The sequence below is a fragment of the Lepidochelys kempii genome, chromosome 14 (genome assembly GCF_965140285.1).
Source record: "Lepidochelys kempii isolate rLepKem1 chromosome 14, rLepKem1.hap1, whole genome shotgun sequence".
In the NCBI taxonomy this organism is placed as follows: Eukaryota; Metazoa; Chordata; order Testudines; family Cheloniidae; genus Lepidochelys; species Lepidochelys kempii.
Window position 1 is genome coordinate 41,117,643 of NC_136393.1, and position 20,120 is coordinate 41,137,762.

At 52.2% G+C, this 20,120-nt stretch overlaps 1 protein-coding gene across 2 annotated transcripts in view; it reads right to left on the reverse strand.

Annotated features, from left to right (window-relative positions):
• Positions 1 to 444: 444 nt before the first annotated feature.
• Positions 445 to 20,120, reverse strand: part of LOC140904643 (butyrophilin subfamily 1 member A1) — a 46,432-nt gene continuing 26,756 nt past the window's right edge. Inside the window, exons 6-10 of one of the 2 annotated variants that reach the window (XM_073327074.2) lie at positions 15,965 to 15,997; positions 13,317 to 13,337; positions 11,128 to 11,154; positions 10,973 to 10,999; positions 690 to 1,784 (exon numbers count right to left, since the gene is read on the reverse strand). In XM_073327074.2, the coding sequence (XP_073183175.1) occupies positions 1,231 to 1,784; positions 10,973 to 10,999; positions 11,128 to 11,154; positions 13,317 to 13,337; positions 15,965 to 15,997 (662 nt within the window). In that variant the 3' untranslated portion in view covers positions 690 to 1,230. Of the gene's footprint in view, positions 1,785 to 10,972; positions 11,000 to 11,127; positions 11,155 to 13,316; positions 13,338 to 15,964; positions 15,998 to 20,120 lie in introns of both variants that reach the window. The other variant, XM_073327075.2, reaches the window with a different exon arrangement.

Consider the following 20,120-nt stretch of genomic DNA (forward strand, 5'->3'; position numbering starts at 1 on the left):
GTGGCCGAGAAGAAAGGTTTCCCAATAAAGCTTCACCAGATTTCATGTTATGTGTCATTAAGTGCCAGCGTCTTCAATACAATTAAGTTAATTTGTGATGATTCAGTGAAGGAATACAACCTCTTCTCTATTTCTTTACCAAACTACATTCGTTGTGTCCTTATAACCAAGAACATGAAAAGCCCAGCCATACATTGAAAACAATAGTGGACACTGACAGTACATTGCTTGCAAATAATATTTCTAAAGAAAAATAAAACAAAAAAATTGAGATTGTAGAAGAGATTTCTGTATACAGCAAGAGAACATTTGAGGTTGGGGACCGTGTTTTGTTTATTGATGTAAGAAAAAGAAAGGAAGGATCATATCTTGATTACCGATTATATGTAGCTACAAATTTAAAAATGACATGAATTAATGCTGACAGAACTTCAAAGAATATTATATAATCTTGTGTGAGTTAACTTAAATATATTGCTTAATTAATTCTATCATTTTTTCACCTATTAATTTTCAAAGATGTAGTGCAGGGGGTGGGTGTATGTGCCCTGCCTTCCAGAGAGAACCAGTCAACACAATAAAGAGAGGGGGAGAGACAGAGCAGCTGCACATGTGTGTAGCTGTGATGTTTTTGACACACGTACATTGTAACTGAACCACCCAGTCTGACAATTTAATAGTTTATTTTGTTAAGATAAATATTTTGGATTTTTTGAAATTCCACAGTTGAAATACAAATGATGTTATTTAGAGAAATTAAACTTCAATATAGATTTGAGGGAGGAATCAAAAAATAAATGTAAATAATTCCATTCCTAAAAATATGTTTAGATGCTTGTTTTTGAAATACTGTTGAAATGTAAATTAAAATAATCTTGTATTTACACCTTGTTACAATAATATTTTCTAAATTAGAATAATCTTTTTTGTTTCATATTTTACACTGAGATTTCACAAGGGGTAGAAAATTCTGACAGGAGTGAATGACCCCATCCACCCCCATCTGCTACCTCTGGGGCAGGGGACGGGGAAAGATGAGGGCTAGGAGTTGCCAGGTGTCCGGTTTTCGACTGGAACCTCCAGTTGAAAAGGGAAACTGGCAGTGTCCAGTCAGCACAAAAAGTCCAGTTGCCATCAGTAACTGGCCTCCACTACTGGGGGTGGGGGGTGGGGGTGGGGGGGAAGAGCAGCAGCGCTGGGAGGGGCCAGTCTCTGCTGCAGGGGTCACTGTCAGGGACAGAGATTCCCTCCGACCTGAGCTGGGACCGGGCAGATTATCAGCGGAGCCACATTTGTACCCCCAGCTTTGTGACCAGGATATAAATAAGGGCGGAGCGTCCCGGAGAAGGTGCCAGTGAAAGTGAAGAGATGGGACCCGTCAGTCACATTGTAAAACGAGACCTCGCCCGCCTCATAGTCCAGGAAAATCCCCACCCGGCCGGGCCGGACGCTCACGGGGATGGGGGGAGAGGTGGAGGTGCCAGCCTTGTATTCCCCACCCCTCAGCCACATGACCCAGCATCCATTCCCAGGTGTGGGTGTGACCTTCCTGTTCAAAGATTCCCTACAAACCCCCAGAGTCCATCTAGTCTTGTCTCCCACCTCCACCTCCCAGTAATGCCTCCCGCCCATGAACCGCTCAGTGCCCAGGACACAGGGAAAAGGATCAAATCTCTCAGGGTTGTCGGGCAGATCCTGGCGTGTGTCTCCGTATCTCGCACGTTTCCGATCCTCAGACAGGACGAGCCAGGGATTTGCCGTGTCTGGATCCAGAGTCATGTCCACTGGGGAGAGAGTCACAGAGTCAGGGCCGGGGGCAGGTCACTGGGATCAAAGGGAAATTAACCTGCATCCAGGCTAATCGCTGTGCTGGGGGGTCGTTGCCCTTTAAGGGGACTCAGAGCCCTGTCTGCTCATGAGAGTGAACTTGCGGGGAACAACAAGAGGAAGGTGTGGGGGGGAGGCATCAGTGGGGGTGGGGGAGGGAAGGGCAACAGAGTGACAGGGAGGGGCCAGGCTGATGCTGGGAGAGGAAAGGGGAGAGGCAGAGACGGGTAAGGGGAGGGGTAGGCACAAGAGCAATGGGGGGCAAGGGAAGGAGCAGGCACCAGGAGTACGGGGGGCGGGAAGGGAAGGGCAGGTTTCAGGATGAGGGGAAGGGTGGGCACCAAGAAGAAGGGGGCAAACCCCAGGGGGCACAGAAAGCAAAGGAAGGAGCAGGCATCCGGGCGCAAAGGGGTGTAAGGGAACGGGGGGGGGGGCTCCAAGGGGCAGGGGAAATGAGGAGAGGGGTGGACTCCTGAGGGGCAGATGGGAGCTGAGGAGAGGGTCAGGTGCCAGGGATGGGGGGGATGAGGAATGGGGCAGGCACCAGGGGGACAGTGTGAGGCAGGAACCTGGGGGAGAATCATAGAATCATAGAATATCAGGGTTGGAAGGGACCCCAGAAGGTCATCTAATCCAATCCCCTGCTAGAAGCAGGACCAGTTCCCAGTTAAATCATCCCAGCCAGGGCTTTGTCAAGCCTGACCTTAAAAACCTCTAAGGAAGGAGATTCTACCACCTCCCTAGGTAACGCATTCCAGTGTTTCACCACCCTCTTAGTGAAAAAGTTTTTCCTAATATCCAATCTAAACCTCCCCCACTGCAACTTGAGACCATTACTCCTCGTTCTGTCATCTGCTACCATTGAGAACAGTCTAGATCCATCCTCTTTGGAACCCGCTTTCAGGTAGTTGAAAGCAGCTATCAAATCCCCCCTCATTCTTCTCTTCTGCAGGCTAAACAATCCCAGCTCCCTCAGCCTCTCCTCATAAGTCATGTGTTCCAGTCCCCTAATCATTTTTGTTGCCCTTCGCTGGACTCTCTCCAATTTATCCACATCCTTCTTGTAGCGTGGGGCCCAAAACTGGAAACAGTACTCCAGATGAGGCCTCACCAATGTCAAATAGAGGGGAATGATCACGTCCCTCGATCTGCTCACTATGCCCCTACTTATACATCCCAAAATGCCATTGGCCTTCTTGGCAACAAGGGCACACTGCTGACTCATATCCAGCTTCTCGTCCACTGTCACCCCTAGGTCCTTTTCCGCAGAACTGCTGCCTAGCCATTCGGTCCCTAGTCTGTAGCTGTGCATTGGGTTCTTCCGTCCTAAGTGCAGGACCCTGCACTTATCCTTATTGAACCTCATCAGATTTCTTTTGCCCCAATCCTCCAATTTGTCTAGGTCCTTCTGTATCCTATCCCTCCCCTCCAGCGTATCTACCACTCCTCCCAGTTTAGTATCATCCGCAAATTTGCTGAGAGTGCAACCCACACCATCCTCCAGATCATTTATGAAGATATTGAACAAAACCGGCCCCAGGACCAACCCTTGGGGCACTCCACTTGATACCGGCTGCCAACTAGACATGGAGCCATTGATCACTACCCGTTGAGCCCGACAATTTAGCCAGCTTTCTACCCACCTTATAGTGCATTCATCCAGCCCATACTTCCTTAACTTGCTGACAAGAATACTGTGGGAGACCGTGTCAAAAGCTTTGCTAAAGTCAAGAAACAATACATCCACTGCTTTCCCTTCCTCCACAGAACCAGTAATCTCATCATAAAAGGCGATTAGATTAGTCAGGCATGAGGAGGTGGCTAGGGCAGGGGCAGTCACTGGAGGGCAGAGGAGGGTGAGGAGAGGAGCAGGTGTCAAGGGGACAGAGTGGGGTGATGGGAGGGGCCGGTGCCAAGGAGCTTAGGGAGAAGAGGAGGGGCAGGCACCAGGGGGTAGAGGGTGGGTGAGGAGAGGGGCTGGTGCCTAGGGGAAAAGAAGGGAGGGGTGGGCACCAGGAGGCCAAAGGTGAGGCATGTGGAGTGAGGGCAGGCATGAGGTGGGCAAAGGAGGGGACAGGGGAAGGTGCAGGTGACCAGGGAACAAAGGCTGTGAGGGGTGGGGCAGGCATCAGAGGGGAATGGGGGGAGTGAGGGGAGGGGCGGGCACCAAGAGGGAGATGGTGGGAAGGGGCAGACCCCAGGAGGGTTGCAGGGGGTTAAGCAGAGGGGCAGATGCAAGGAGGGCAGGGGGGCAGATTGGGGAGTGAGGGAACAGGTGAGCACAAGGGGGGCAGAGAGAGGAGTGTGGAAAAGGGCAGGCCCTAGAAGGACAGAGGGGTGTGAAGGGAGGTGTGGGCACCGTGCGGGGCGAGGGAACACGAGGGGAGGAGCAGGACCCAGAGCACAGGGGGTGAGGGAAGGCGCTTGTGCCAGGGGGCAAGAGGAGGGGAGGGCGTCAGTGTGGGAGAAGGAAGAGGCAGGCACTGGGGGAGAGGTGGACACTGGGGGGACAGTGGTGGTGTGTGGGATGGGGCAGGCACCAGGGCCAACAAGGGGTAAGGGGAGGGCAATGCATGAGGGAGTAGAGGGGACAAGGGAAGGGGTGGGTGCCAAAGGGGCAGGGGGTGGGGCAGGTGCCAGGGGGACAAAAGGGGAGGGAAAGGAAGGGGCAGACAAAAGGAGGGAAACGGGGGAGGGCAGGAGTGGGTGCCGGGGCAGAGGGGAGGGGAGCCAGTGGGGAATAGGGGGTGGGCAGCAGGAAGGAAGGGAGCAAAGGGAGGGGCAGGTGCCATGGAGATTGAGGGGGGTTGAGCAGGGGGCAGACAAAAGGAGGGCAGGGGGAGGGGCTGGCACCAGTGGGGCAGAGGGAAGGGTGAGTAGATGGGAGGACTCCAGAGGGGCAAAGGGGATCAGAATGAGGCTAGAAGAGGGGTGGGCACAGGTGGGCGAGGGGAGGGATGGGGATGAGAAGGGTGGGAGCCAGGAGAGCATATGAGGATGAGGGGTGGGGTGGGCATCTGGGGTGAGGGCAGTGGCAGGCACAGGGGTGCTGATGGGGGCGACGGGAGGGTGGGAGACATGGGATCAGAGGGGGAAAAGGAAGAGGTGGATGCCAGGTGGTCAGGCCTGCCGACAGGGCGGGCAAAGGGGGCAATTGCCCAGGGGCCCAGGCAATGTAAAAGGGCCCAGGGCCTGCGGCCAGTGCCAGCAGCACAGCACGGCTAAGGCAGGCTTCCTGCCTGCCCTCGCTGCACGCCATTCCCAGAAGCGGCCGGCGGCCCCTGGGAGGGGAGTCTCCACAGGCTGCCTCTGCCCTGAGTGCCGACTCTGCAGCTCCCATTGGCTGGGAACTGCGGCCAATAGGAGCTGTGGGGGTGGTTGTGACGTTGCACTCCATATGTTTATGAAAATTGCTTGTGAGTGTGAATATAATGTAACTGCAATATGCTTTATGCAAAAGGTCTCTTGTAAGTTTTCATTACAAAGCTTATAATTTACTGAGTGTGTTCACTCTATGTGTATGTATGTATCATTCTTGTATCCGAAACTAGAAATATGAAGTATTACTCTGAAGTCCTATTGTAACTATGCAAAGTGTGGGCCATTAATGGTGGCTTAGAGTCTTGATGGCTCCCACTGACTGGGACAATTGGTTGTAAATGGTTTATTTACTTGTACGCCTTCCTGTGTATGTGGTTGCCAGCCAGTGAGTAATGAAGTCTCACAGAACATGTGACCATGTCACCTGGTACCGGAATCTATCTTAAACCTGGTGCTTTTCCATTTAGAGGACGGGGGGGACCCAGAGAGAGACAAAGGATTCTTGCCTTGTGCCAAAGCTATAAAAGGGGGTGGAACAGAACAAAGGGGGCTGCCAGTCATGAAAAATCCCCGAGTTACTACCTGAGCTGGAACAAGGACTGTACCAGGGGAAAGGATTGGGCCCAGACTAGGATGGAGTCTAGTCTGTGAAAGAAGCTTATTGAAACATCTCTGAGGGCGAGATTTACATGTATTCAGTTTCTTAAATGTATTAGGCTTAGACTTGCGTGTTTTGTTTTATTTTGCTTGGTAACTTACTTTGTTCTGTCTGTTATTACTTGAAACCACTTAAATCCTACTTTTTATACTTAATAAAATCACTTTCATTTATTAATGAACCCAGAGTAAGTGATTAATACCTGGTGGAGCAAACAGCTGTGCATATCTCTCTATCAGTGATATAGAGGGCAGACAATTTATGAGTTTACCCTGTATAAGCTTTATAAAGAGTAAAACGTATTTATTTGGGGTTTGGATCCCACTGGGAGCTGGGCATCTGGGTGCTGGACACAGGAGTACTTATTGAGTGGTTTTCAGTTAAAGCCTGCAGCTTTGGGGATGTGGTTCAGCAGGTTTGTGTGTCTGGCTCAGCAAGACAGGGTTCTGGAGTCCCAAGCTGACAGGGAAAACTCAGGCTCAGAGGTAGTTTCAACACATCAGGTGACAGTCCCAAGGGGGTCTCTGTGACCAAACCTGTCACAGCAGCCTCCCCACCTAGAAGCCACTGCCAGAGGGGTGTGCCGGCCACTTTTGGAAGCCCCCCAAGGTAAGCACCGACCCCCTGACCCCCTCCTACACCCCAACCCCCTGCCCTAGCCTAAAGCCCGCACCCTGAACCCCCTCCCAGAGCCTGCACCCCCTCCTGCACCCAAACTCCCTCCCAGAGCCCGTACCTGTCCCGCATCCAAACTCCCTCCCAGAGTCCAACCCCGCACCCCCTCCCACACCCAAACTCCCTCCCAGAGTCTGCACCCCACACCGCCCCCAGCACCTCAACCCCTTGCCCCAGCCTGGTGAAAGTGAGTGACGGTGGGGGAGAGCGAGTGACGGAGGGAAGGGGGATGGAGAGAGTGGGGGCCGGGCCTTGGAGAAGGGGTGGAACAGGGGCATGGCCTCAGGAAAGAGGTGGGGCAAAGGTATTTGCATTTGCGTGATTAGACAGTTGGCAACCCTACCAGGGGGGCATGTGGAAGTCTTGGCCATGCCAGAAGAGCGCGGCCAGCAGCGCAGCCGGCAGCTAGCTGGGCACCAGCCAGCGCAGGCATAGCACTGCCCTAATGTCAGGCGGACGGTGTCCACGTGGGCACAGCTTGTGGGTGTAGGGAGGTTTATTGACTGTTCTGCCCAGGGCCCGGAATAGCTGTCGGGAGGTCTGCAGGCGGTAGAAGGGGGTGAAGTGATGGGTGGGCTCCAGGGTGCAGAGGGTGTTTGGGGAGAGGGGTAGGTGCCAGGAGGGCAGGGGGACAAAGGGAGGGAATTCTTGAGGGCCACAGGTGGGTGGAGGGCAGGGGCACGTGCCAGGGAGACAAAGTTGGGGGACGGGGGCAGGGGCCAAGGAGAGCAGAAAGGGGTTGAAAGGAGGGGGTGGGGTGACGTGAGGTGGAGGGGGGCAGGATAAAGGCAGGGACCAGGTGAGCACAGGGATGAGTGAAGGGTAAGGGAGGGGCAGGTGCCATGGGTGTAGAGGGATGATGTGGGGCAGGCCCCAAGGAATCTCTCTTGGTCTGGGGCCATGTGTGGTTGGTTTGTTACTAAGAGCAGGTTGGTGCCGTCCCTACACACAGGACAAAGACGCAATAATCAGATAATCAAATCTCCCCAGACTGTTTGGCAGATCCTGGCGTGTGTCTCTGCGTCTCACATATTTCCGATCCTCAGACAGGATCTTGCTCCCTCCATCTGGGAGCAACTGCACCGGGGGCCAGTCCCAGTTCACACCCGCGCGGTGCGTCTGCACTGGGGTTTGCACAGGGGCACACACATGCCTGAGACACTGCTGTGCCAGAGGCCGTAACCCCTCCCCTCCCTGGGGTTATGGATCAATAATTACAGGGTCACGGGAGCAGGGCAGCTGGACTCTGGGCTCCTGGGTGGGGACCCGACCCACCGGGCTGCAGGGTCATTCTCACTCCCACGCTCTGGCAGCCGTGGCAGTGTTTAGACACAGGGGGGCGTCTTCAGCAGGAGAGATTGAGGGAGCCCCACGTCAGACACCCGGAGCCCAGCGGTTCCAGCCCTCACTTGATGGGGGGGAGACCCCCATTCCAATTCCTGCCCCACATCCCATGGGGGGATGGAACCGGGGGCTCCCCGCTGAGGGCCCGGCCACAGAGCTACAGGCTGGAAGGGAAGCGGTGGCAGCTTTTCCTGTCCATTGAAACTCGTCAGGAAACTCGTCATGAATCGGCAAATAGTGTCAGTCAACCCGAAATATAATTTTTCAGCAAAAAAACTATTTGCACCCAAATTTCACCCAGCTCCACTGTCTGAGCAACTTCGGAGCCCAATTCCCAGTGACTTGTGGTGAGTGACTCTCAGCATCCCCAAAAACACAGAGGTACGGCCAGGCCAGACTCAGGACATCAGCTATGAAACACTCCAGAGCTGCTATTTAATTTGCCCTGGGTAGAAAAAATCCCCCTGGGCCCAATCTCACCCCCACAAATCAGGCTGAAAATGGAGACTCGGCTCCAGCCTCAACTCTTTGCCCGGAGTGATTTGTCCCGTGGACTCTGCCAGCGGCACAGATCCTCTGCAGATACACCTGGGCGTCTCCCAGAGCGGATAATGGTCCCAGAGACCATCCCAGAGCCCCAGGGGCTCAAGTGTCTCCATCTAACGACTGCGCCAGCCACCCCCCTCGCTCTCATTAACTGGCCCTGGGTCAGACACGCTGGGAACTTTCACACCCAGCCACTGAAGACACTTTGGGAAAAAATGGTGGGTGCTGAGCACCCACCGGTAGGCCTGCCCATCAGCTCCCCCCCCCCCCAGCACCTCCGCCCACCAGCAGCCCTGATGATCAGAGCCTCCCCCGCCCTCCCGCCGTGATCAGCTGTTCAGTGGCCTGCAGGAGGCACTGGGGTGAGGGGGAGGAGCAAGGGCAGGGCGTGCTTGGGCGAGGGGGTGGACCAGGGTGGGAAGAGGTGGGGTGGGGGTGGAGCAGGGTGGAAAGAAGCAGGGTGGGGGTGGGACCTTGGAGGAAGGGGTGGAGTGGGGGTGGGGCCTGGGGCAGTGCGGGGGTCAAGCACCGCCTGGCACACTAGGAAGTTGGCACCTCTGGCCCCTGGGATCAGGATCTGGGATGGTACTCTCCCCAGGAGTGACAGAAACTCCCTAAAGGTAGAGGGGCCACCGGTGCCTGAACCGTGGCCCTGCCCACCCAGGCCACACCTTCCCCCCAAGGCCCCAACCACACTCCACCCTTTCTCCCCAAGCTCCTGTCCCCGCACCACCCCTTCTCCCCACACCCCCGCCCTCACACTGCCCCTTCTCCTCACGCTGCCTCTTCCCCCCAAGACCCCACCCCCCTGGTTGCTTCTATCTTAACCCTAACCCTTATGACTGGTAAAAAGTGGGAGGCCAAACCCTTCCACTTTTAAAAGTGATGGGGCCATGGCCCCCTGTCACCCCTTCTTCTGGTGAGGAAACACAGGGCCTTGGGGCAGTGTCAATGAGTTTCATGCTGGGGGTATGAGTGGGGTTTTACACCCCAGATGCTGGAGCTCTGTGTATCGAGGGTATGAGGATGTCATAACAGTCATGTGAGCCCCACATTGTCCTGCCAACATGGCTCAGCCCTGACATCGGCTGGAGTCTCTCCCTGGGGAGGAACCATCCCTGCGGCCCATTCAGGTCTTGGCCTCCCTGCGGAGATGGCCGGTGAGGCTGCCGTTAATGTGAGTTACGATGGGAGGTCCTGTCTGCTGGGAACCAGACTCTCAGCCTGGGCTGGAATCAGTGATTGGGGATTCACTGTCCCCTTGAGTCAGCTGGCTCCCCTTCCCCTCGCAGTATGATAACAGCGATGCTCACACTTGGTGATACCCCCCAGTGCCCCAGCGGGCAGGGCGAGGGCCTGTCCAAGGAGCAATGGGTGCAATCTTCAGCAAGGGAGACTGAGGCTGGAGATGAGGAAACACTTTCTAACTCTCAGGGCAGTAAAGCTCTGGACCTGGCTCCAAGGGAGGTTGTGGGATCCCCGTCACTGGGGGTTTGTAAGAAAAGGCTGGATGGTCTAGGCCCTGCCCCAGCATGGTGGGGCTGAACTAGGCGACCTCTCGAGGTCCCTTCCTGCCCTGCATTGCTATGAGTCTAGGTTACAGCTGTTCTGGGGCTGGGCCCAGGGGGCTCTAAGCGTGGTGTGCGGCACATGGGGGAGTTAACACAGTGAGTGATCATGGTAGCTCAGTGTCCCTGCCAGGGACCTGGGTTGGCATGTGTCTGGCTGCCTGCACCCAGCTCAGACTGTGCTGTGTGGACAGGACCTAGGGTTGCCACCTATCCAGGTTTACCAGGATTGTCCCTTTGGTCAGGTCATCGCCCTGGGAAATCTGTGAGTCTGTCCCCGGGTGTGTTGGTGGCTGTAGCCGGGAAGCCGCGGGGTAGTGGTGCCTGCACAGAGGGAGCTCTGGGTCCAGAGTGCCTGGGAGCCGTGGGGATGGGGCAGCTTGGGAGCAGCGAGTGATATGGGGAGCTCGGGGCCGGTACGGCCCATTTACACCTCACAGGTACTGGATGTGGGGGTCATGCTGGGATGGGGGGGGAGTGGAGTAGATCTGGCACCATGTCCTGCTTGGCGAGGTTGGTTCCCGGCTCAGCCCCAGGAACAGGAGCCTATGGGGGCTAGTGCCCTCTCCCAGGGGTGGGATAGCAACACAGTGCCAGGGGATGGGGCGTCAGTGCCTGGAGTGAGGGGACAGGTGGTGGATGTGGAGCAGGCAGATGTCCTGGGTTTTTTTGCACCTCAGAGCTGACGACCCTAACAGGACCCCCAGCGGTGCTTGTGTAACTGCCCTTGGTGTCCCTCCCACCAGCTCTATGCGGTAGGATGCCCCGGAGTGCAGGTACCCCTGGGCAAGTTGTACTGCAATGTGTGTGCATGGGGGCAGCATTTCATCACTAATCACAAAGGGGCCACGTCCCTGCTCTGCAATAAACCTGGGGTGTTGCCTGCCCCTTTCCACCCACCCCCAATGATATTGCTGTTTCCAGCCTCTTGCTTTTGATATGAAAGTGCGGGTGCGCTGGGGAAATGAGGAGAGAGCTCTCAGGGGCAGGTGGGATGCTGATGTGAATAAAGTGTCGGTTTTATGTACAGTACCTGCATATAGCTGGGCTCTTCTCAACCCTGAAAAAAAATACACAGAGAGATGAGAACTCCCCTGAACACAGACATGCCGAATAGGACACAGTATATAACAAGGATTATATTAAGGGTGTGTGTGTAGGGGGGGAGGGGGAGGAAATGGAACTTACCAAGCCCCAATTCAGTGAAGAGTTTCCCTAGAAAACAATACATAAATAGACCTGAAACCATGCTTATAAAAAGGGATGGGAGTCAGAAACCTAAAAAAAGTTTAATTCTTTAGACAAAAGATGCACCTAGGCATTCACAACAGTTCCAGACACTTACACAGCCCTAAACAAGCAGTGCTGAAGGAATGTTAAGAGTGAAACTGCTGAGCTGCTAGCAAAAATATGCATCTAATTAAAATCAGCTACTGATCCAGAGGAAAAGAGGGTAGGAAATGTTGCACCTATATTTTTTAAAAAGTGCAAGAGAGATAAGGAGAATTACAGCCCAGTAAACTTAAGTTCAGATCCTGGTAAATTGGTTGAAATTATAATTAAAAATAGAATCCAAAAGCACGTAGATGAACACATAGCACCAACTCCATGGGTGCTCCAGGGCTGGAGCACCCATGGGAAAAAAATGGTGGGTGCTGAGCACCCATTGGCAGCCAACTCTCCTGCACCCCAGTGCCTCCCACCAGCTGATCAGTGCCTCCTCCTCCCTCCCAGCGCCTCCTGCCTGCTGCGGATCAGCTGTTCTGTGGCATGCAGGAGGCACTGAGGGGGGAGCTGGAGGAGCAAGGGCTGGGTGCACTCAGGGGAGGGGGTGGAACGGGGTGGAAAGAGGTGGGGCGGGGCCTTGGGGAAAGGGGTGGAGTGGAGAGTGGGGTCTGGGGCAGAACCAGGGGATTGAGCATCCCCCACGCACATTAGAAAGTCGGTGCCTCTGCTGGTCACTATCTCCAACAGGCTAGAGCAGAAATTGAGGGGAGGGGTTCAAAAAAGGGAGAAGGTGTTAATTATAATATGGAAAGATTTCAGTGTGGGGAGAGATGTTATTATTAGGACTGTTCAGAGAGGAGACAGCAGAGGACATGGCAGAGGTGCACATACTAATGAACAGCATGGAGATGGTAAATCGATTATCGGATGGTCCTAGTCACCCTCTCTCAACAGTTTTATAAGTTGCTGCCTTTCAATTTCATTGAAATACTTCTCCAAGAAATACACAGTGAATCTTCACCATCAGGTATCACTCAGACCAAGACCTGAGTAGCATTATACATATCCAGGGAGAGTGAGGACAGTCACCGTATGTTAGATAGAACTGCAAAATTATTGGGGATGTAAAACCTCCCATTTCAGGGCATAAGCTGACCCTGAACTGCCTAGAGCTAGGAAGAAACGTCCCCTCTGGGCAGGGTGTTCCATGATTGGGGTTTCTGGAACCTTTCTCTGAAGCAACTGGTGCTGTGGGAGACAGGATTCCACAGTAGCTTCTTCCCTGGTCTGATCTGCTATGGCAAATCTGGCAAAGATTCTGTTTACTGAATGTACAGGTCAAGAGTTACTACACAAAATCACATTACAGTACCTAGGTTTCAGAGTAACAGCCGTGTTAGTCTGTATCAGCAAAAAGAAAAGGAGTCCTTGTGGCACCTTAGAGACGAACCAATTTATTTGGGCATAAGCTTTCGTGGGCTGAAACCCATTTCATGCATCCGATGAAGTAGGTTTTATCCCATGAAAGTTTATGCCCAAATAAATTGGTTCGTCTCTAAGGTGCCACAAGTACTCCTCGTTCTTATTACAGTACCTAGGTAAAAAGAAAAGGAGGACTTGTGGCACCTTAGAGACTAACCAATTTATTTGAGCACAAGCTTTTGTCCCAAATGTCAACTCTAAGTTAATGCATTTGTGAAAATCTACCATGAAATGTTATAAAAATAAATCACAACTTAAATGTCTGAAAGTTTAGAAATTTACAATTATATGTCTAACCCCAGCCCCAACCTTTGTGCAGCCAATTTCTCCCTGGCCACCACCTTCCGGATGGGGAATGTCCCTGATGGGGAAGCTAGAAATATTATTATAACTTAAATTTCCTCATCACTAACTATATAGTGAATGACAAAATAATACATTCATCTGCTCCCTTCTGTCAATGACTAGGAAGCAAATCCCCAGGTTACCAGTGCCCCAGCCACTGAAATAGACATAGCTAGTAAGTGTAGACCGGAAGGGGTTATGGTGGAGCTCTACTTTGCATGCAGTATAAAGCAACTGTGTTCCATTTGATAAGAGACGTCAATAGCTGCTTAGGAAGTATAAGTTATATTCCCTCTTCGCTAACATAAACGAAGAAACATTACCTTTTTCTTCACGATGTTCTTCTACAAATAAATCATAAAGAAGGGGATTTGATTTAACATATTGCACATTTACAGGCATATTTTCTACTATTATCTACACATACACAGGCTTACAGATGTTCCCATTGACTGCATTACTGTCAGGCCCTTGTGTAATGTGATTATGCAGTCATTTGCTTAGCAACATTATTTCCATTTTTTAAAAATTGCCACACAGTTGTGCTCCATAACTGGTGCTTCTGATTTTTGGGTTTAACCAATAAACACTAATAAAAAAAATCCCTAATAAAAAGAAATACTTCCAAAGAGAACCAGCTGTAACAAAACAGCAATTTCTGCCTGAGTCTGCAGAGAACCTGAAACCAGTGATCTGAGAGATCTGAACTGCCCCCTTCATCTCAGGTTGTAGATTCTAAAGCCTTAAAGTGACAGCATTCATCTCTATTTCATGGCTGATAATTTGATCAGAACCACTCAGTACTGTTTGATGTAGTGACAGAAATTGGGGTAGAGTGCACTGAGGCAGTTACTTGCCGTGAAGGCTGCTGGGTTTAGAATAATGAAATCAAGGCCTTTCCCTCCCAAATTTAATGTCACCTCTGCCTGTGGCCAAAGGGGGCAGATGTATCCCCTCCTCAGTCTGAAATGCCACCCAGAGTAGGTCTTCACTGCAGAGTTAGCCCACATGGTCAGCACCCGGGTCTGAGCCCCTGGGCTAACCTAACCTGGGTGAGAGCAGCCCCACTGCAAAGCCCTACCCCATTACTGTGTCCGCACTGGTGCTGCGAACCCCGTGTGAGTCCCTAGGACTGCTGGAAACATATCCCATAGCTCTCCATGCTGAGTGAGCTGAGCCACGCTGATTCTTTCCCAGTGAATTATGAGAGAACTTGTCTGAGCTTCTGGCACACCCGGGGGAATCATGGGATGGCACCTGAGGACTGTCAGCATTGAGTGATTTAGCCTGTGTCCTCACTGAAGAATGGGCAGGTTACCAGCCCAAGGGAAAGTGTTACCCAGGCTCTAACCCTTAGCCCCAGATGGGCCAGCTCCCCTGGACTGAAAGCCCCACTAAACTCAGAGGGTTGTGCGTGGATGGGAGTGGGGGAGTTGGAGGCATCACTTAAGTAAGAGCCTGGCTAACTGCAGTAAAGACACAAAATCATCTCTCACACCTGCCCAGCTGCCCAAACCTCCAGCTCCCCTGCCCCAAACACCTGGGATGCAGTGATATATTTATAATACAAAAATCTCTATTTTTCATGGAAAGCAGCAGTGAAAGAATGCAACCTGTGGGCACTGAGGGTCCCTTCCTTACATGGCCACTGACCTGTCAGAAGACAGGGGATCCACAGCAATCCCAAAGCACAAGCCATATAGGGGCCTCAGCAGCTCTTAAGCACTGCACAGCCACATCCCGTAGGCACCCATTCTACGAGATCACATAGAGGGGCTCAGGGGCAGACCAGAGTAGGAGGCCTGGTCAGTGGGGCTGTGAGCTGAGCAGATTGACTGGACCCAACCTCAAATCCAGAACCATGTTAGGCTGAGATTTGAATGAAAGCGACACAAGGAGCCAGAGAGTAAACTCTCAGTGCAGCCCCAACTCTGCCCGCTGAGCATGGCCACTAGCAAAGGCCACTGGACATGATCACATCACAGTGAGCAATGGCACAGTGTACTGGGCAATCAGGGCAACACGATGTTCTGTGCATTGAGCTCACCACCTCACAAGGCCCTGCCTTGTTTACACCAACTTTACCCAAGGTGCTTTTCAACTGATTCAGTTAATCTGGTAAAAGTTTGTGTGTAGACACAGCTCAAGGGAGTTTAATGGGGAATCCCCAATGAGATTTTGGAGTGCCCCCTGCTGAGAGAGGGAGCCAATCACACACTGGTCTCAACCCAGAGTCAAGTAATGACCCTGGCACAGCAGTGAAAGGGTTACATGGGACACTGGGCTCGTGGTTTATATTCTAAATGTTACTTCTGCACTAGTCCTGCTGCAGCACTCACAGCTACGTTGCAGCAGCCTTAGCTGAAATTACCCATTCAACTCTCAATCAGGAAATAAGCCAGCCACAGAGCAGACCCTGCAGGTCGTCACAGCAGTGATGGGGTTAATTCAGTGTGTCTCAGCCATTTCAGGTTGTTCATTCCTCAATGAAAGTCAAAAATTTTCGCAACCCCCTTTTATTTACTCTAAAAGTCAGAGTAAAACATATATCAATAACAAAGATAAGCCTGGATAACCCATCACAACCACTACAATTATTGTATGTGACCTTCCAAACTCTGAAGGTTTTAGCAGCCCCAAAGTTATTCTAGACATTTTATTTTCTTTGCTTTGCAACAGTTATAATATTTTCAACATCTCACAACCCACCCACTCCCAACTCGATAGCCTTTCGTGACCCCACTCCAGAGGGTCGTGACCCGCCAATTGATAAATGCTGGGTTAATTAGTACAGCAGAGATGCCTGAGGGAATCACGTTTCTGTGATGATCTCAAGATGTCAGTCATAACCTCCCTTTGGTGTAACTGCAAATGACCCATCTACAGAGAATCTTGGTACTTGCTCATCTCTTCATTGTTTGCAAATAGCTACATAAAATCTTTAACAAGCCGCATTGGCCCAGACACTGACCTTTCTGTCTCGCCAGGTCAGATCGCAGCATCTCTAGGGGGAGAAAAGGGCAAGAGGTGAGATTTCACCATCATGTTTATGGACACATCACTACTGTTAACTACAGCACAATCACATTAGGGTGAGAGGGGCAGACAGACAACAGACAGATCTGTCCAGGGGCCTTTGCACTCAGAGTCCCCTCTGCCTGGGACTGAGTCATGGTAGCAGATAATAGTGGAGACAGGGCGACGTATCCCTTCCAGTGGCCACTTAAAGGTCTGCCCCCAGAAGTCACTCCTGCTGCCTGGGCCTCAGTCACACTCCTCTCAGATCTGGCTGGTGTGAGAGGGGTTGAGAGAAGGTCTCTTTGTCTTAGGCCAGGTGTACACACAAGGCTTCACTGGTTTAACTTCAAAGTGTGTACAATAGCAGGATACCTCTCCCCAGCATGGAGGTGCTGCCATTCCTCAGTTTCCCCTGTCAGACAGAGGCTCCCCAGTGGGCCTGCAGTTTGCAGCTGCTGGAGGGATAATTTATAGTCAAGTAATTCTGGGTTTAGCTCTCTGGCCAAAGCTCTATCAGGGCCCTTCCCTTTCCTGGAACAACAAAAACTCCAATGAGCAAAACAGCTAAACAATCTGCTTCTCCCCCCTGCTACTGGGTCACAGCCCTTCCCTGGGCTCAATAATCCTTCCAGACCCTAGACAGCTCATCCCTCGCCCATCTCTCCAACTCTGCAGTCCCTTGTCCAGGGCTCAGTCAGTCCTCATCCCCTCACCGTTGGGGTTTATGTCCATCTCCTTCAGGTGGCATAGTGGGAGGTCCTGGGTTCCAGCCCAGGGACCCCCAGGTACGCAGGGACTGTTCACTGTGCTCAGTAACCTTGAATTGCTTTTCTCTGGGCCGCTTCCTATACAGCCTGTGGCTTTCTAGGCTTCTCTGAAGCCTCTCCCGGGTTGGCTGCTTCTCCGCTCTCCCCAGGGCCTCTTCTGGCTAAGCCCCTCTCTGGCTATGTTGCCAAGCCTCCTGCCAGGTTGCTGTGGATAGATCCAGACCAGGTCTTTTCCTGCACCTGGCCGCCAGCCTATATTCCATCCTGGTCATGTGACCTGCCAGGGATACTAGCTGGAGGCTCCTCCATGGAGCTGTGGGCATAGGCAATATAACTGGCACAGTTCACAGAGTCACCTGACACTTGTCCATTCTGAAATGAGGTCTTGTGGTCTGTCTGCTCGATGGAGAAGGTGAGCCTCCAGTTTTGGGAGGGCCTAAGTCCACCCCATCCCTGAAGTCATCTGATCCTGGTCAAGTGTCCCTCCTCACAGGGGTTTAGGTGCCTATGTCTGGAGATTAGACACCTAAATACCTTTGTGATCCAGGCCTTAGCGGCCAAGAGAGAGCAATCAAGGGAGCTGTTCCTTGGTACCAGGGTGGTGGTCTCTGAGCTGAGGTTTCTGCACAAAGAGCAATTGCCTGTGTGCAGCTTTGGCCATGTCCGTTCCTGGTAGAGAGGACCCTTGATCGGGGCATCAGTGTTGCCACCCTCCTGATTTTATCACAGGGAGGGTGGGGAGAAAAGATTGAAAACATGACAGCTAAAGGCTCCAAAACCAGAAGGCAAATAAAATGAATCCCAAATTATTATTTTTAAGTCAATCTCATGATTTCGGGGGCCTGACTCATGGTCTTTGAGTATTTGAGGTTGGCCATACTGAAGGCTGCACCTGGGGACTCCGCAGTCCCCTGCTTCAAAGAAACCACAGATCTGGGTGGAGATGAGCCCCAGCTCACCCCATGGCAGTGGCAGAGGTGTTATTGCAATGCAGGAGATTTGATCTTGGGTTCTCCCAAGCAGAATGCTCTGGGGTCTGGGCAGAAGGGAAACAAGATGTCTAAAGCAGTTAGAGACAGATCCACAAAGGTATTTCAGAACCTAACTGCCAGGGGCTAGTTCACGAGAGAATCTAGGAGTGGCGACACTGTGCTCCACAGAGCCTGTGTTAGTCACCCAGGCTCCCTATACCTATACAATGAATCGGGGGAGAATCGAGAGATGCCTTAGAATGGGATTCACAAAAGCCAGCATTCTAGGCAGGGAGCCACCTAAGTTGGCCAATGGGAGATGCTGACCAGAGGGGTGTTTGCTAAGCTCCACCCCCTTTCAGAGTTCAGCACCGAAGTCCAGGCTGCAGGGAGCTGCCTAACCCTGCTAGTGATTCTCAGCTGGAAAACGGGTTCCAAGTCAGGTGCTTATGAGAACAAGTTAAGTGCCTGCCTAACTCCATGCAAAATGGCCAGAGGAGGAGCTGTCACCTCCCTTCTGACTTCTAGCCCAGTGGTTAGGGCCCTCATTTGGGATGTGGGAGACCCAGGTTCAATTTCCCCTCTGCCTGCAGGGGACAAAGGATTTGACAGCGGGGGTCTCTCCCTCTCAGGAAAGTGCTGTAACCAACCACTGAGCCCTGGGATATTCTGATGTGGGGCTCCCTCAGACTCTCCTGAGGAAGCTGTGCTACTGCACAGAAATAATTAAAGAGTCTCTGGAGCTGGGGGCTGGCTCCCTGGGTCTCTCACATCCCAGGTGGCAACCCTCACCACCAGGCTATGGCGTCTCTCTCTCTCGGTCCCAATGATGAGGTGGTTATACATAGTGGACCAACCTCATCAGGAGAGATGGAGGTGGGAGCTCACAGCTCAGTGGTTAGGGCACTCTTCTGAGCGGTGGGAGACCCCTATCCAAAATCTGTCACTATCAGGGGTAAGGGAAAATTAAATCCGAGTCTCCCAAGTGAGCTCTCTAACCACTGAGCTGAAGGTTATAAGGGAGATGGCACGACCAGGTCCTCCTTTGGCCAGATTTTGTATGGGTCTTGATCTGGTAGGAGTGCTCTGAGAACACCTGTCAGATCAGGCTCTGTAGGTAAGACAGGCTACTGTATTTCAGGTTCCCCAAAAGAGGACTCTGCTGTGGGGAGAATGGGGTGGTGGGGGGGAACGGAGTTGGAGAGGGTATGGGGGGGGTGCTGGAGGAGCGTGGGTACTGGGAGGGGGTATTTGGGGTGTTGGAGGGTATGTGTGTACTGGGATCTCACACTCGAAGTGGGGGGCAGTGTTGCTCTCTGTCATGGTGGCACGGTAGCTGGCGCAGGCCTGGGACGCAGCACCAGCCCAACAGTCAGCGCCTCTGTGCAGGCCTCTCCCCGTCCCCAGGGCTGGGTGCTGGGGCCTGGATGGGTGGGATCCAGCTGTGGCTGCAGGGAAGGGACCAATCGGGGTGTGAGACGGCTCTTTCTGAGCTACAATGTGTGTACCGCAAAAATCTCAGAAATTGCCTCTTATTTGAAAAATCTGCCCGGATGGAGGGTGGAAGATCAAAAAAGAGGCAAATGTCCAGAAAAACCCAGAAATAACCCTAGATAGGCATCTGGGTGCCTAGACTAAAGCAGCCGTGCACATGCCCAGAGGCAGAAACACAGGTGCCCAGGGAACTTTTTACTGCAAAAGATGTAGGCATTGAGTGAGTTTAAGCACCTACAAGGTTAACTGGCAGACGAGAAAGGGTTTTGTGGATTGCAGCAGTGCCTAAAACGGAGACTTGGGTGCCTAAATCAGGAGTTTAGGTACCTATGTCCCTTTGTGTATCTGGGCTTTAGTGACTAGGCGGGAGCAATCAAGGAAGCTGCTCCTTGGTAGAAGGGCAGAGATTTCTGAGATTTCTGTGCAAAGGGCAATTGCCTGCTGGCAGTTTTGGCCACATCTGTTCCAGACAAAGAGGACCTGTGTACATTCTGATAATAAATTATACTAGGAGATACCCTCCCTACTTGTCACTGAATTCTCTACCAATAGGGAAATGACCTGCTGCAAGGCCCCCAAATCTGCTGCCATTCAGTGGAAGTTCCATGTGCCGTTCATTTAACGTCACATTTTTGTTTCCAACTGAGACAATATGGATCCCCGCTGACTAGTGAACAACAATGCCAGGACTGGATTGTTTAGTGAGAGCTATAGGGGTGAATGCACTTGATATTTTCTTCAGGTTGAATGATTTGTTCTCCCTCAGCCTCGTTCCATCTCTCAGTGTCCAAATCTCTCTTCAGAACATTGACGTCCAGTCCCTGTGTCAACCCCTCTCTTTAAAAGGAAGAAAAAAACCCAAAACAGAAAATCTCCC